Raw genomic sequence first — 15,474 nt, forward strand, 5'->3', positions numbered from 1 at the left:
ATCTGCTCATCAACTCAAACCAACCTTTACTGAGCACCTATCAGGAATTGAGCTCTATTTTAGACATGCAAATATAAAGATGAATAAGCTTTCAAATCTGCCCTCAAGAATCACAGTCTAGGGCCACCTGGGTGGCAGAGTGGTTGATTGTCTGCCTTTGGCTCAGGACATGATCCTGGGGTCCTGGGATTGAGTCCCCTACAGGGAGCCTGCTTCTCCCTCTGCCTGTGTCTCTCATAAATAAATAAAAATCTCAAAAAAAAAAAAAAAAAAAAAAAAAGAATCACAGTCTAGTGGGGAAGTAGATTATTCTGTTGCCATGACAGCAGTGGGAAGTATGCAAGGTTCTATTGGCAGACAGGAAGAGAGGTCACGTGGCTTTCAGGGAGTTGAGCGTCTGAAGTCCATGGGTGGAGGTGGGGTGGGGTTACACCGAGAGAAAAGACATGGGCAGACACCTCCTTCAGAGCATGTAGAGTGAGTATGCGGAAGGCTCTGTGAATGTGTAAGGCCTTTGGACATTTCCTAGGCAAGACAGACATCTGATCTGGGCAGCAGGATAGAGGTGGGCGTAAAGTTTCAGAAAGCTCACCGGAGGACGCCGTAGGAGGCCAGGAAACCCACCCAGCAGACTGAGTCCCGAGGAGAAATGAGAATCTAAGCCTGGGCAGGGTAGGAGAGAGAGGGACTAAAGAGGTATTCAGTGGGTAAAATGGTCAGAGTATGGCAACCAACTGGATGTGATGTTTCAGAAAAAGGGAGGGTAGGGACAACTCTCAGGTTAAATCATGGGGACTGGTAGATGGAAGTCCAGGCTCTCTGGACTTAGGTGAAAGACATGTAATTTTTTTTACTTTTGCACTTTGTAACCCTCTTAACTTCTATTCCCCCTTGGCATAAAAGCCCTTAGCTTAAAATATTCTTTCCATTCTACCTACCACTCCAACATTATTTTGTTTGTTGTTCCAAGTTTTTATTTAGATTCTAGTTAGTTAATATATAGTATAATATTAGTTTCAGGAGAATTTAGTGATTCACCATTTACATGCAACACTCCGTGATCATCACAAGTGCCCTCCTTAGTATCCACCACCCATTTAACCCATCTCCCCACCCCAACCTCCCAGCAACCCTCAGTTTGTTCTCTATAGTTAAGTCTGTTTCTTGGTTTGTATTCCCCCACTCCTGCCGCTATGTTCACCGGTTTCCTTCCTTAAATTCAACATGAGTGAAATCATATAGTATTTGTCTTTCTCTGACTTATGTCACTTAGCAAAAGACACTCTAGCTTCATCCATGTCATTCCAAATGGAAAGATTTCATTTTTTATGACTGATATTCCATTTTATGTGTGTGTGTGTGTGTGTGTGTGTGTGTGTGTGTATATCTCACATCTTCTTTATCCATTCATCAGTTGATGGACACTTGGGCTCTTTCCATAGTTTGGCTATTGTTGATAATGCTGCTATAAATATTAGGATGCATGTACCCCTTCAAATCAGTATTTTTGTATCCTTTCGGTAAACATCTAGTAGAGTAATTGTTGGATCCTACATAGTTCTACTTTTAACTTTTTGAGGAACCTCCGTGCTGTTTTCTAGAGTGGCCACACTCCTTTGCATTCCTACCAACAGTGCCAGAGGGTTCATCTCCTTTTTCTGTATCCTCACCAACATCTGTTTTTTCCTATATTGTTAATTTTAACTATTCTAACAGGTGTGATGTAGTATCTCATTGTGGTTTTGATTTGTATTTCCCTGATGATGAGTAGATGTTGAGAATCTTTTCATGTGTTTTTGGCCATCTAGATGTCTTCTTCTTCTTCTTCTTCTTTTTTTTTTTTTCTAGAGGTCTTCTTTGGAAAAATGCACATTCATGTCTTCTGCCCATTTCTTAATTGAATTATTTGTTTTTTGGGTGTTGAGTTTCAACAAATGGTGTAGGGAAAACTGGAGAGCAAGGTACAAGAGAATAAAACTGGGCCACTTCCTTACACCAACACAAAAATAAATTTGAAATGGATGAAAGACCTAAATGTGAGACAGGAATCCAAAATCCTAGAGGAGAACACAAGCAGCAACCTCTCTGACCTTGGCTGTAGCAACTTCTAAGAGCTATGCTTCCTAAGGCAAAAGAAACAAAGCGAAAACAAACTATTGGGACTACATCAAAATGAAAAGCTTCTGCACAGTGAAGGAAACAACAAAACTAAAAGGCAGGCTACGGAATGGGAGAAGATATTTGCAAATGACATTCAGATAAAGGGCCAGTATCCAAAATATATAACTTACCAAACTCAACACCTAATGTTCATTAAATAACAGACAACTTCCTCCCCTCCCCTTCAATCCTCAACCCGCCATGTCTGCCAACGGTCCCCACACCCTCCGATGATGCTGCAACTGCGCCCCCCCCCCCTCTCAGACCACCTGACATGGATTCTCCCAGTGTTCTTTCCCTAGAGAGCTGCCCTCCCACCCCGTTCCTGGAATCCAGCTGTCTTGGGTTCCCTTCTCATGTTCTCCACAAGCTGTCCTGTCCATGCTTGTGGCCTGGCTTCCATCTTCACACTGAAGCCTCCCTATTTTAAGGCCAGTCTTCCTAAATTCCAGTCATGTATCTGTCCATATTCAGTTGTGTCAAATTTGTCCCAAACTCATCTCTTTTCCCCTCCTATATTCTGTGCAGTAGCAAGCGGTACTGGGTGCACTCATTCACCAAAGCCCAACACGCAAAGCCACACTGGCCCTCATCCTGGGGTACTGCGGCCCAGACACAAGGCACCCTCCTGCCCCGCTGCTGTTTGCTCTAGCTGAAACGTCCTTCCTTTCTGAAAAATAACTATTTGACACACACAATATCAGATACAAAGCCACCATCCCAGATTTTTGCTAATTATTCTTTATTTAAAATATACTTAATACAGACATTAAATACATGTAATAATAGGTATGACCCTGTTATAAAGCATAATATAACAAATAGCCATAAACCTATCATACAGCCCAAGAGCCAGAGTATTACTAATAACCTGCATCCACCTATGTGTTCCTCTACGATCTGCTCAGTAATTAACCTTATCAGGGTTAATTACTCTACTAAATTTTGGTTTATTGTTGCTTCTTTTTCTTACAACATAGTTTTACGGTTTACATATGGCTAGACAATATATTCTTTGGTTTTGCTTGTTTATGAGCTCAATAAAAATAGCATCATAGCACATGCTCTCCTGGAGCCTGGTTTAGTTCTTGTATTTCCTGAGATTCATTCTTATCGTCCAGTACAGCTGCAGTCCATTCATTTCCACTCCTGAATAATGCCCGTTAGCGTGGAATATACCTATCTATCCATTCTCCTACAGACAGATGGACATTTCGGGTTTTCCGGTTTTTGACTATTATGAAGATGTTACAATGAACATTGTTACCCACACCTCCTGGTACACGTGTGCAAGGTTGTTAGATACTCAAGCGGGAGTCCGAGTGGTAAGCCAGATCCCAAGGTATGCAAGAGTTCAACTTTGGGAGGTGGAGTTGTTTTCTGAAGCAGAGGTGTCTGTTCACATGCCCGTATCATGCAAGTCCTCACAGACTTCTTTGGGATCCATCTCGTCAAGCTCCTTAATTTCTGCAAAACTTACAGATGTAAAATAGGATCTCACTGTGGTCTCAATTCATATTTCCCTGATTGCCAATGCTGTCAAACACCTTTTTTATAAGCCATGTGTATTTCCTCTTCTGTGAAATGCCTTTTCCAGTCTAATTCTGTCCAGAGTTATTTTTTCTTAAACCTATTCTGCTTACTAACCCTTTGTCAATTAAGTGTATTACAAATATCTCAAGTCATGGCTTGTATTTTTGCTGCCTTAAATTGTTTATTAGCTTAACATCAGTCTTAAAAAACAGCTGGTCTAATCATCTTTTCTTTTATGATTAGTCCTTTCTGTCTCGAGGGATTCTTTCCTGCTCTAAGGCTTGTCCATGAGGGGAAAAAAATTTTTTTTTTTGTATTTAAGAACTTAATATATTTGGAACTGACTGTTGGATTAACACGTGAGGCAGAAATCAAATTTCACCTTTTCCCTTTGAATACACATTGTTCCGGCACCACATATGGGGTCACCTTGCCCGTCCTCCTGGATGCACCATGCCACCTCTGCCGTTCTTAAAGGTCAAAGCATGCACTGGTTATTCTGCAGGCTCCTCGTTTCATGGCACTGCTCAGAATTCCTACCTCTGTACCACATACAACAGAAATTACTACCTTGTAACCTCTTCACATTTGGAAGCACTCAGTCATTCCCAGTCCTTCGCTTTTCCATATAAATTTAAATATCTGCTTGTCACATTGAATAAAACCTCTATTGTAATTTCTGTTGGAAATGGCACTGAATCCATATATCAATTTGGGGAGGTACGATCCTTAATATTCTTGTTCATGAACAAAAATAGCTCTTCATTTGTTCTTATCTTGCTTCTTCACCTTAATCCTCAAGTCTCAAGTCAGGCCTTCATCTAAGCATTGCCTTCCTGAAATATCTCTACCACCATCCCAACTATAGTAGGCTAAGTGTGTCTTTCATATGCTAACTTTTCAGGTAACCGTAAGAATCTAAGCCAAAGATGATCCAGGCTGAGTGTGAGATCTGACGCTGGCATGGTGGCACCATTCATCATGACTGAATTTCACGATTTGAGAGGAATGAGACAAGATATACTAGGTCTGAGATGTTCATCTATCTTCCTGGCAGGGGCTGCTGGTGTATGCTGTGCTCCTCAAGACATAGCTGAGATGGGGATATTGGCTCAGTGAGACTGCCCACTGAAATGACAGACACTAAGGAGGCCACTAAATGACAGGCCCTTGAGGACACCAGGATCTTTTTTTTTTTTTTTTAAAGATTTTATTTATTTATTCACGAGAGACAGAGAGAGAGAGAGAGAGAGAGAGAGAGAGAGAGGCAGAGACACAGGCAGAGGAAGAAGCAGGCTCCCTGCCAGGAGCCTGATGCCGGACTCGATCCCAGGTCTCCAGGATCACACCCTGGGCTGAAGGCGGTGCTAAACCGCTGAGCCACCCGGGCTGCCCGAGAACACCAGGATCTAAATGGGAGGAGGGAGATAAAAATCTATGAAAATGGCTGAGAAATTATCAAAAACACAGGACAGCCAGAGAGTGAGCCAAGAGGGAAGCAGGTAAATGAGAGTTTCAAAGAAGTGGTCTATATTGTCCAAGCCCATGCAGATGACGATCCCTGGACCTAACCTCGAGAGGTCACTGACATCAGAAGAGGCAGGTAAAAAACTAACTTCACGGGGTTCAGGATAGTACGGGGGAGAAGGTGTAGGACACAGCAGATACCTGGTATCTGCAAAGGCATGCCAGAGAGAAACAAAAACAGACTATGTGAGTTCAGCTGAGTGCAGGGAGGACATAATTACGGTTAAGGAAGCCACTCTATCACGTACTCAGCTGAGGGAAGAGATAGTGAATACTTAATGAAATCAGGAGACTCTTAGCAACTGTAATCCTGACAAGATACACTCAAATATTTAGAGAAGGTTACTCTTTCTCACAGAAGAATTTACCACCTGCTATAGAAAGAAGTCTTCTAAGTATCTTGGGAAATCGAGTCCCATTCTTACTCATACATGAGCTAACTGTACCTCACAAAGCACATGGCTGTCTTCATTCCGACGGCAAGCGATGGCTGAACAGGTGCATTACTCGGTACGTCCACTGCAAATGCAGATGGTTCTTTTTCTGAATGTTTTCTCCCTCTGCCTCCAAGGCACTTGAATGTTCATCTGCTACAACTGCTTTGAAAAGCAAGGCCAGCTTACACCACGGGAACCGAGGGCGAGGCCTGTCACGCAGATGAGCACTAATGGTTCAGATGACACAAGTAGCTTCCCTGCCCAGTCAGAGGGTAAATGGGGGTCTACTCCAGAAAGAGCGCCTCGTGCAGTTGATCCAGTCATCACCTGCATTTCCCTGGTATCTTCTCACAGTCTCCATTCATCTCTTCCCTTGCCAGGAAGGCTTCCCATGTGCTGAGCTGGAGGCACTACCCACTGAGCTCCACAGAAGCTACCATTTAGCAAGCATGTCCTGTGCACCAGATCCTATACTACATGCCCTACATGCAACTCTTATTTATCTGCCCTTTAGGTCCATGGCAGAGGAACTGGTATCACTGCCCCAATTTCACAGACGGGAGGATAGTGTTGGAGAGTGTAAGCGATCTGCCCATGTCACACAGCAAGTAAGTGGCAAAGGTGAAATGTAAATCCAGGTAGGTTTGACCTCAAAGCCCATGTTCTTAACCATTTCCCCCAAAATAACTAAAAGCAAGTCAATGTGCCATTCCTACACTGTAGGAGTTGGGTTGGTGCAGAAATAGGAGAATTAAGTGGAATCAACGCTGCTCATCTGCCCAACTCTGCACAGGACACCACAGCTCATTTGAGAGTTTCTCAACTCCAGAAAACAGCTAAACAATGCTAACTACCATCAGCAGCCACTTTCTCGCCCCACCTCCTTGCTTCCGCTCAGGGCAGGGAATGTGAAAACTAGAATACCACTGTGTTCTACCACACTAGGGCAAACAGCTTGGGCATTTCTGAACCATCAACAGTGAGAGCAGGCCTTCTGCAACCATGTGATGGAGACTTTAGAAAATGAGGTCTTCCAGAGGGACAGTAGAGTTATACTTTCTTCCCTGGCAGAGTCTGCTGTTGTAACCATTTAGATGAAAATGCCCCATTTTGCACAGTGTGACTTTTGCCACAGGGCCACATTTTTCGATACATCTCTCTATTCAGCTAAGTTCCAGGCTTTTTTCTAAGGGAGCAAGAGAAAGAAAAAAAAAAAAAAATAGGTGACCTCCTGGACCAGAAGTAAAAGTGAAAAACGCAAGTTGACTTGCTTTGAAATGCAAAAGACCTCCATCTCCAGCTTGGAGTGGAAAACCACCAGAGTGGGGGTTACTGCTCTTCATTTGAGGTTCTCTAGAAAGGAGCCACTTGCTTTCCAAGGACATAGGAAAGCTCTGCTCCTGTACAGGGTTCCACTGGACAGTCTTCCAAAGCCTGACGCAGAGCAAATGTCAACGAGGTACGGCCGGGCTTGCATGTTGCTGTTACTGCTGTTAATTTTAAAAGGCACTCTAGACTATATTTTTCAGGGATCCTTGAGGATAACAGAAAGGGATTAAAACAAAAAGTTACTCTGTATCATATCCCAGAATGGGTCCCAGCCATTTCTCAACCTCAGCCACAGACATGTTCTTCCTCAGAGCATAATCTTCAATCTGTAAAAGATTAAAAGCAGCATATCAAACCAAAATGATAAGACTTTCTGAAGTGAAGTTTCCACAGGATTTGCCAGGAAACATTAAAAGCCTTCCATTTCTTGTCTTAATAGCAATCTATTGAGTTACATGGAGATGGATATTTATCTATTCGCCAAGTTGCCTTATTCCCTGGGCAGAAAACAACAAGCAGTAAGTATCTGGTGCTAGACGCTGGCTGGAGTGTGTGAATGTTGGGGGCTTAGAGGTGTAAATGGGAGGAAAGAATCAGGGTAACAAGATGAAATCAAATTAAGACTGGGGGTAAATTTCGTCATGCTTTCCCTTTGTTTTTATTCTCATTCACATGTAAAATAAATTAGGTTCTACAGTTCTACTTAAAACAAGACAGGCATTGGGCGCCTGGGTGGCTCAGTCTGTTAAGTGTCTGCCTTCAGCTCAGGTCATGATCCCAGGGTCCTGGGAATCAGATTCCTGGCTCAGTGGGCAGCCTGCTTCTCCCTCTGCCCCTCCCCCATTCATGCATGTGTGAAAAATAAATAAAATCTTTAAAAAAAAAAAAAAGACAAACAATGTAGGCATCTAGGGAAGCCATAAACAATGAAACAGCTAACTTACCTGGTCCTTGGAAATCTTCCCCACTGCAAAGTATTTGGACTTCAAATTGGAGAAGTAAAGGCCGGATACTGCTGAAGCAGGTGCCATTGCTAAGGATTCTGTTAACCTAATGCCTGGAGACAGCAACATGGGGGAAAAACGCAGATTCATTCCATGCCTAGCAGAGGGCCTGGTGGTTGGTAGCACCCAATAAACTCTTGTTTAGGAGGTAACAGGTGAATGAAAATGAGCTGACACCCTCTAGGTGGACACCCGACACAGAAATTCAGGCCAGTGTCCTCTAATCCAGGGGGACAGGCCTGGCAAAGCCTGTCTGTCTGCCCCCACCACAAGTCTCCAATACCAGTTACAGAGGTCTCCACGTGCTCTGCAGTGCAGGCCTCTCCAATAAGGAGCGCCAGCCCTGGGAGGTGAGCACCATCTGGACCCCAGGCTTGTGCCACTAGGGGATGACTGATAGTCGGGCCCTGAGAACGAGCCCACAGCAGTACTCAGAGGAAACACCGAGGCCAGCCAGTCCAAGCCATCCACCTCACGGACAGGGAACAGAGTGGTGCAAGGGTTAAACCTTTGCCAAAGATCACCAGGTAGTCTGTGGCAGGGAAGGACTCTAATCTGCATCTGACAGGCCTAGGAGTCCACACCATTCCTGCCAACTGCATCCAAACGCCCCAGTCTCTCACTGAGACAGATGTTCCTGCCACCTCATGGGCACAGACAGCATGCTTCTGATGAGTTCCATGGAAACAGTTAATTGTGCTAATAAAGAGTAAAGGCCAAGAAAGCGAAGAGCAGAGGGGTGTGGTGGGTGTTGCACAGAAGCAGTGTCGGGAGACACGGTCTGTGAGCAGAAGGAGGAGGTGACGTGACCTATGTCACTAAAGGCTGCAAAGGTCACTGATGGAGAAATTAAAGCAGCGTGCAGCAGGAGATGAGGGGCAGGGAGGGAGATGTGTGGGCAATATGATGTGCTAACTTCTCATCTGTTACAGGTTAAGAGAAACTGTTCATTGCAACTGATTGATCTAAACATGGGCATGTGAGACTACCATTCAGTCACATGGATGTAAACTACCACGATCAACAGCTAGAAGGAGAGACAGTGGGATGTCATTCTAAGCCTTTCCCTATTTTAAAATGCTTAGCCCGGGTGCACTGCTGTGAGAGGAGCAGGCCTAGGAACCGCACAGGGGAGGACAAGGGCTCCTCAGCTCCTGGTACACACCTGTGCACTGTTCCACGTTGGCGAGCTTCCACATGGTGAGCTTCTCGCTGTGGTCAGGCTGGCTGGGGTAGCCGGGGGCCGGGCGGATGCCTTCGTAGCGCAGCCTCCGCAGGTCCACAACATCCAGCTGCTCACAGCTGCAGTACGCCCACAGCTCCCTGCGGACCCGCTCGTGGAGCTCCTCCGCAAAGGCCTGCAGCCCAGGACAAGGTGTGCGTGGGCTGCGGTGCTCCCCCAACCCAAACCCCACTGGCCATCAGACCCCGCTGGAGCACCCCCCTCGCCTGAACCACAGCCAGGAGGAACTGGGCACAAGGGGTCGGACTGGGTTCCTGACTCGCCTGTGGCTCTGTTGGCTGCTCTCTGCCCACTTGTGGCCTCACAGCCTGGGCTCTGACGTGGCCTACTCAATGATCTGAGGACTTGAGGACTGTGAACTGAAACAGTTCCCTGCTCGTGGCCATGAGGAGAAGCTGGGATGATTATAGCTGCCAGCTCCTCCTGCTTGGCCTCAGGAAAAGGAGAGGCGATCTCCCCATGGCTTAGATGACCCTGGCCACGACACAGGAAGATGAGCAATCTATGGAGGACAGCAAATGGGAACAAGGAGCCTGGAAATAGAAATGTGCTCTGATTTTTCCAGGTTCTTCAGGAAAATATCACAATAAGCAAAGGGAGACATCAGAACTGCAGCGAAGGGGTCATGGTTCTAAGGACAGCTACAAACTATGGCAAAGGCTTTCCTTTGCCCAAAAGATGACGTGTGAGAGCAACTCAAGAAGAGCTGATTTAAAATTGTGTGTTATGAAAAAATAAATAAATAAAAATTTAAAAAACAAAGTAAAATTGTGTGTGATGCTAAAGCCAGTCCCATCTGATTCGGTAAAAACAGCAGGACATGGATTCCAAGGGCTGCTTAGCATCTGGCACCGTCATGGGCTCCCCGCTCCACCCCCAGCGCCACTGCTTTACCTCAGCCAGCCGGTCTCCCAGAGCCTTGACCATGATGCTGCTGTAGTCATCACACTCCTGCTCATAGGCCTTGCTCAGCTCTTCCACCCCAAAGCAGGCAACGGCAAAGAGGCCCAGGTAGTCGCGGACGCCCGAATGCAGGGGAGCAATGAAGTCGGAGAGGCAGTGGTAGGGGTCTGTGCTGGCAGAGTCCTTCTCGGCCTTAAAACCCAAGGAGGGCACAGGTGGACCATTAGCATGAACATGGCAACAACACACAGGGGACAGCAATCTAAGCTCTTTGGACAGATATAAGCTTCCAACAGGGATGTCTGTTTTGTTCACTGTTATACCCAGTACTTGGAAGAGCGCCTGATATGTAGCAAGTATTTGATAAATATTTGTTGAATCAACAAATGAAGTAAGATTCTAAAAAAATACTTATGACATAACAGTCAAGAAACCACTGAATTTGCTCCTGCACACACTGAGTGAACATTTCCTGCATGCCTATAGGCTCTGTGCTAGCAACTGGAACCCCAAACATTCATATAAAAAAAAAAATTTCCCCTGAAAGGTTTTTCACAATTCAAGATCAACATTAAATCCTGAAGTTATGGCCAAAAGGGATCCACCAAATGCATAAGCCTCTACTTAGCATCATAGAAGCAGTTCAACAGAATTGTGGTGAGCAGCCCTGGGTCTGGTGCTGCCCGCCACAGTGGTGGCTCGGGAGACAGCTGGGGACACCCCTGGTCTGGCCTGACACCACAAGGAGAATCCAGCAGGTCCAGCTTCTGAGCGTCACCTCCAGGAGCCTGTCCTTGTCGGCTTCTCACTCCCAGCTGGTGACAGACTCTCTCCTGCCACCAAACTGACAAATAAGGTCACATACATATTTCACCATTGACAAATACTTGCTGAGCAGATAAAGAGCTAATGACTACTATTTACTGAGGGCTTACTATATGTCAGGCACTATTCTTGGGGCTTTACATGAATTTGCTAATTTCATGCTGTCAACAATGCTGTGATGTAAGTGATCCCATCAGCTCCATTTCACAGACGGAAAACCTGAGACAGACAGCGCTCGATCTGCAAGCTCAGAGTCAGACAGTAGAAGGTCTGGGGGTCGGACACCATAACCCCCACTCTTGACTGCAGTTCTGTAGGGCTCAGAACTGATCAATTTGTTGATGAGTGCCACACCCTGGAGGCTTTGGAGTTACTATCTACTTGCTGACTCTAGAAACAAGCATAGCCTGACCAACAGCAGGCAGAACGTGGTTAAGTGGTCAGGAGGTATTTGATAATGGACCCCAGAAAGGTCACAGAGCTCATGGACAGCTATGTGGGGAGGAGCGGCTTTCAAGCTGTACTCTGTCCATCAACCATCCTCCACTGACAAAAGCCAGAGGGAGATACAAAGCTTCCAAGCACCACAAGGAGAGATGGGTCACAGAGACCCACACAAAAGAGATGGCCACCACAGTGAGACAGAAGACTCCCAGAGCAATGAGAGGCTGCAGCAGAATCTTCCAGAGCACTGGAAGAAAGCATCTCCTCGGCAAGAGCTACCTGAATGTGCAATATATGCACATAGAGACGTCATCCTACTAGATGTCCTAACATAGTTGGCCACAGCCTGCCTGGTCATGAATGGTACTGGATGTAAAAACCAGGCCAGGGGGGCACCTGGGTAGCTCAGTGGTTGAGTGTCTTGTCTTCTTCGGCTCAGATCATGATCCTGGGGTCCTGGGATTGAGTCCTGCTTCAGGCTCCCCACAGGGAGCCTGCTTCTCTCTCTGCCTGTGTCTCTGCCCCTCTATGTCTCTCATGATCAAATGAATAAAAAAAGAAAAAGAAAAAGAAAAAAAGGAAGGAAGGAAGGAAGGAAGGAAGGAAGGAAGGAAGAAAGGAAGGAAGGAAGGAAGGAAGGAAAAGAAAGAAAAAGAAAGAAGGAAAGAAAAGAAAGAAAAAGAAGGAAAGAAAAAAGAAAGAAGAAGGAAGGAAGGAAGGAAGGACTCTTTCAGTTCCCTTCCTTCCGGTACCTTCCTGTCCTTCCCGCCTTCCTTCGCTGCCTGCCTTCCTTCCTGTCCTTCCTTCCTATCCTTCCTTCCTTCGCTCCCCCCCCGCCCTCCCCTGCCCTCCCTCCACTCCACCTCCCCGCCCCTCCCCAAAAAAAAAATCATCACTCCCTCTAGAGAGAGAGAAGAGGTCCCGGCAGAAGTCTGACACCTGAATTATACTTGCAGAAGAAAAATCACCAACTCATACAGATGCAATGAAACGCCAAGACACCTGCACCCCGATGTTTCTAGCAGCAATGGCCACAATAGCCAAACTGTGGAAGAAGCCTCGGTGTCCATCGAAAGATGATGGATAAAGATGTGGTTTATGTATACAATGGAATATTCCTCAGCCATTAGAAACGACAAATACCCACCATATGCTTCAACGTGGATGGACCTGGAGGGTATTATGCTGAGTGAAGTAAGTCAACCGGAGAAGGACAAACATTATATGGTCTCATTCATTTGGGGAATATAAATAATAGTGAAAGGGAATAGAAGGGAAGGGAGAAGAAATGGGTAGGAAATAACAGAAAGGGAGACAGAACATGAAGACTCCTAACTCTAGGAAATGAACTAGGGGTGGTGGAAGGGGAGGAGGGTGGGGGGTGGGAGTGAATGGGTGGCGGGTACTGAGGGGGGCACTTGACGGGATGAGCACTGGGTGTTATTCTGTATGTTGGCAAATTGAACACCAATAAAAAATAAATTTATTATTAAAAAAAAAAAAAAGAAAGAAAAGTCACCAACTCACTAGTGAGGAGGGAATGTTAACATTGGAGCCGGTTGCCTTGTGTTCTGTGGGGTCGGAGCCTGGGTGCAGATGGAGTGACGTAGCCGTCCTCCCTGGTCTTATGATGATATTATTGAATGTCCTCAAGTTAAGAAGCCCTTCAGATGCTGTTACAGTTAAACTCTGTGTCATTACAAATTACTTGTTGGGCATGATTAAAAGCAACATTATTGGTGTGTGTGTGTGTGTGTGTGTTTAAGATTTTATTTATTTATTCATGAGAGACACAGAGAGGGCAGAGACATAGACAGAGGGAGAAGCAGGCTCCCTGCGGGGAGCCCAATGGGGGACTCAATCCTGGGACTCCAGAATCACACCCTGAGCCTAAGGTAGACGCTTAACCACTGAGCCTCCCAGGCGTCCCAACACTATTGCTTTTGAATGACCAAAATCGGTCACAGAATTTTGTAGGGGAATTTACTGCAACTCTTTGTTAATGGCTCTGGTGAGTTCTGGCTCCAATTCTGGATGAGGACAGCTATTTTTCATCGCGACTACAGAGACCCGCACATGCTCTTTGCATTCTCCCAGGCAGGGCTACAGGACAGGCAGCCATGTGAAGTGCCTGTTCTCACCACACCGAGGGAAGGAACAGCCACCAGGTGTGGACAGGCTGGCCTCTTCCCAGCTCCATCAGCCTTCAGTTCCCCTGCCCTGCAGAATGGACACACAAACTGCCTACGACAAGGCTGTGTGGAAAGTCAACAAGACAATCCATCTAGTACCCAACTAAGCACCTGGCACCTCAGACTTTCAGGAAAGGTGCATTCCCACCTGTCTTCCCCTTGAGAGAAGGAGCCACTGGCCTATTTTAATAATAGGTGTATTCACAAACCCATTATTTTTGATCAAGGAAATGTCCATCTGTGTGTGACCACCGATGTAGTAACACCATTTACCACTCACCTGTCCAACACCCATCAAACAGCCCTTTCCTGCTGGTGCCCCAGGGCCCAGCCTCTCAACCCAGACTAGCTTCTTCTCTCTGTTGTCCTCACAAACGCGTCAGCCTTGGGCCTGTGAGTGGTCATTTGGGGTGAGGTGGGACAGACCTAGCATTTATACATAGCTGTGACTTAATTCTTATATATATATTTACATATATATATATATATATATTTTGTTTGTTTGTTTGTAGCACAGTCACTGTCAGCATGGCTCTCTATACCTGCTGCCTTAGCCCATGGAAGGTGGCTATGGGCTCTGCGGCCTGCGGCGCTGCATCCTCTGCGTACAGGTGAATGTCGTCTTGCACACTCTGCGCTGGCCAAAACCCTACCACACCCCTGGCTTGCAGCTTCTTCTGACTGATGAGCACTTTCAGCATGTTTTGGGCATCATCATAGACTTTTTTGGCCTCTTCGCCTATTAGGAAAACATGGTAAGAACTCACTAAAAACTGGCAATGATAGAAGTGCCTGGGTCGCTCAGTGAATTAAGTGTGTGTCTTCAGCTCAGGTCATGGTCCCAGGGTCCTGGGATTCAGTCCTGCATCGGGCCCCCTGCTCAGCAGGGAGCCTGCTTCTCCCTCTGCCTCTACCCCCACTTGTGCTCCCTCTCTCTTTTTTTCTCTCTCACAAATAAAATCTTTAAAAATACCAATGATAGCCAGCAAGAAACATTTCTTTCTGAAGCTACTACCCCTCCTCAGCCATCCTCTCCTGTCCCCCTCTTTCCCCTCAAATACGTCACTGGTGCTTGTGAGCACTGAGTATTAAGGGTTTGGGCTGACTGCAGCGGCCCTAAATGCCTCTGTTCAACAGAAGGCAGAGAGCCCAGCCTGGAGATTCCAACACAGTCAGAGAATGAAACAAAGCTGGCCAATCCTCCCATCACCAACCTTGCTCGTGCACCCATCACTCCACTACCCTCTCATGGCCTTGGGGGCTGTGGAACAGGTGGAGGGAAGTGTGGCCCAGCTCCCATTACGTGGCTTCAGCATTGCATCTGGGTGGTTGTCGCTGCATGGCGGGTGTCAGGCTCCTCTCAGCCCTAATCCCATGCTCCTAGCAGCCCACCCCTCCACCTTGCTCTTCTCTGGCTCTTTTCTAACCCACTGTGACCCCATGGCTCTGGGAGTAGGTTCTGGGGGTGGGGCTTGCAGTTTATCAGCTCAATCAGTACTCTAGCTTCTCACCTCCCCCAACCAGTGCTCTTGGCACAGTGGACTCCTGGGCTTTCCCCAACAGGCGCAGGTGACTGTGCCTTCCCATCCTGTCTCTGCCCGGGATGCCCTTTTCTCCAATCCCATCTCATATCTCATATCCCCAGGCCCAGTGCTTCCCACTTAATCTTCAAAAAGCACTTCAAACACCACCTCCCTCAGGAAGCCTCTCTTGACCTCCATTCTGAGGCCTCATGTCTCCTGTCCACAAAAGCCCTGGGCTCAGCCCTGCAGCAGGAGCTTGGTGGGCTCTGCAGAAACTGCCCATCGCTGGCAGCTGTACAAGCCAGGAGCCATGCACCAGAGGGAAGGGTCACACCATTACCTTCTGTTAATCCC

The 15,474-nt window shown here is 46.6% G+C and overlaps 1 protein-coding gene and 1 long non-coding RNA gene across 9 annotated transcripts in view; one reads left to right on the plus strand and one right to left on the minus strand.

Annotated features, from left to right (window-relative positions):
* Positions 1 to 366: 366 nt before the first annotated feature.
* Positions 367 to 14,511, plus strand: LOC111095426. Of its 2 annotated transcripts, none has more exons than XR_005357737.1 (5): positions 367 to 477; positions 4,598 to 4,720; positions 6,172 to 6,295; positions 7,426 to 7,504; positions 14,110 to 14,511. It is a non-coding gene; the product is annotated as an uncharacterized LOC111095426 (long non-coding RNA). The 2 variants fall into 2 exon arrangements; XR_005357736.1 differs by lacking the exon at positions 14,110 to 14,511 and adding an exon at positions 8,923 to 10,394.
* Positions 2,886 to 15,474, minus strand: part of MTR (5-methyltetrahydrofolate-homocysteine methyltransferase) — a 107,636-nt gene continuing 95,047 nt past the window's right edge. For 5 of the 7 annotated variants that reach the window (XM_038533820.1, XM_038533819.1, XM_038533824.1 and 2 more), the window contains 5 exons: positions 14,140 to 14,336; positions 10,128 to 10,328; positions 9,156 to 9,348; positions 7,931 to 8,043; positions 2,886 to 7,312 (listed from right to left, as the gene is read on the minus strand). In XM_038533820.1, the coding sequence (XP_038389748.1) occupies positions 7,226 to 7,312; positions 7,931 to 8,043; positions 9,156 to 9,348; positions 10,128 to 10,328; positions 14,140 to 14,336 (791 nt within the window). In that variant the 3' untranslated portion in view covers positions 2,886 to 7,225. Of the gene's footprint in view, positions 7,313 to 7,930; positions 8,044 to 9,155; positions 9,349 to 9,420; positions 9,767 to 10,127; positions 10,329 to 14,139; positions 14,337 to 15,474 lie in introns of those variants that run through there. The other 2 variants (XM_038533823.1, XM_038533822.1) reach the window with 2 other exon arrangements.

Source organism: Canis lupus, chromosome 4, assembly GCF_011100685.1.
Source record: "Canis lupus familiaris isolate Mischka breed German Shepherd chromosome 4, alternate assembly UU_Cfam_GSD_1.0, whole genome shotgun sequence".
NCBI lineage: Eukaryota > Metazoa > Chordata > Mammalia > Carnivora > Canidae > Canis > Canis lupus.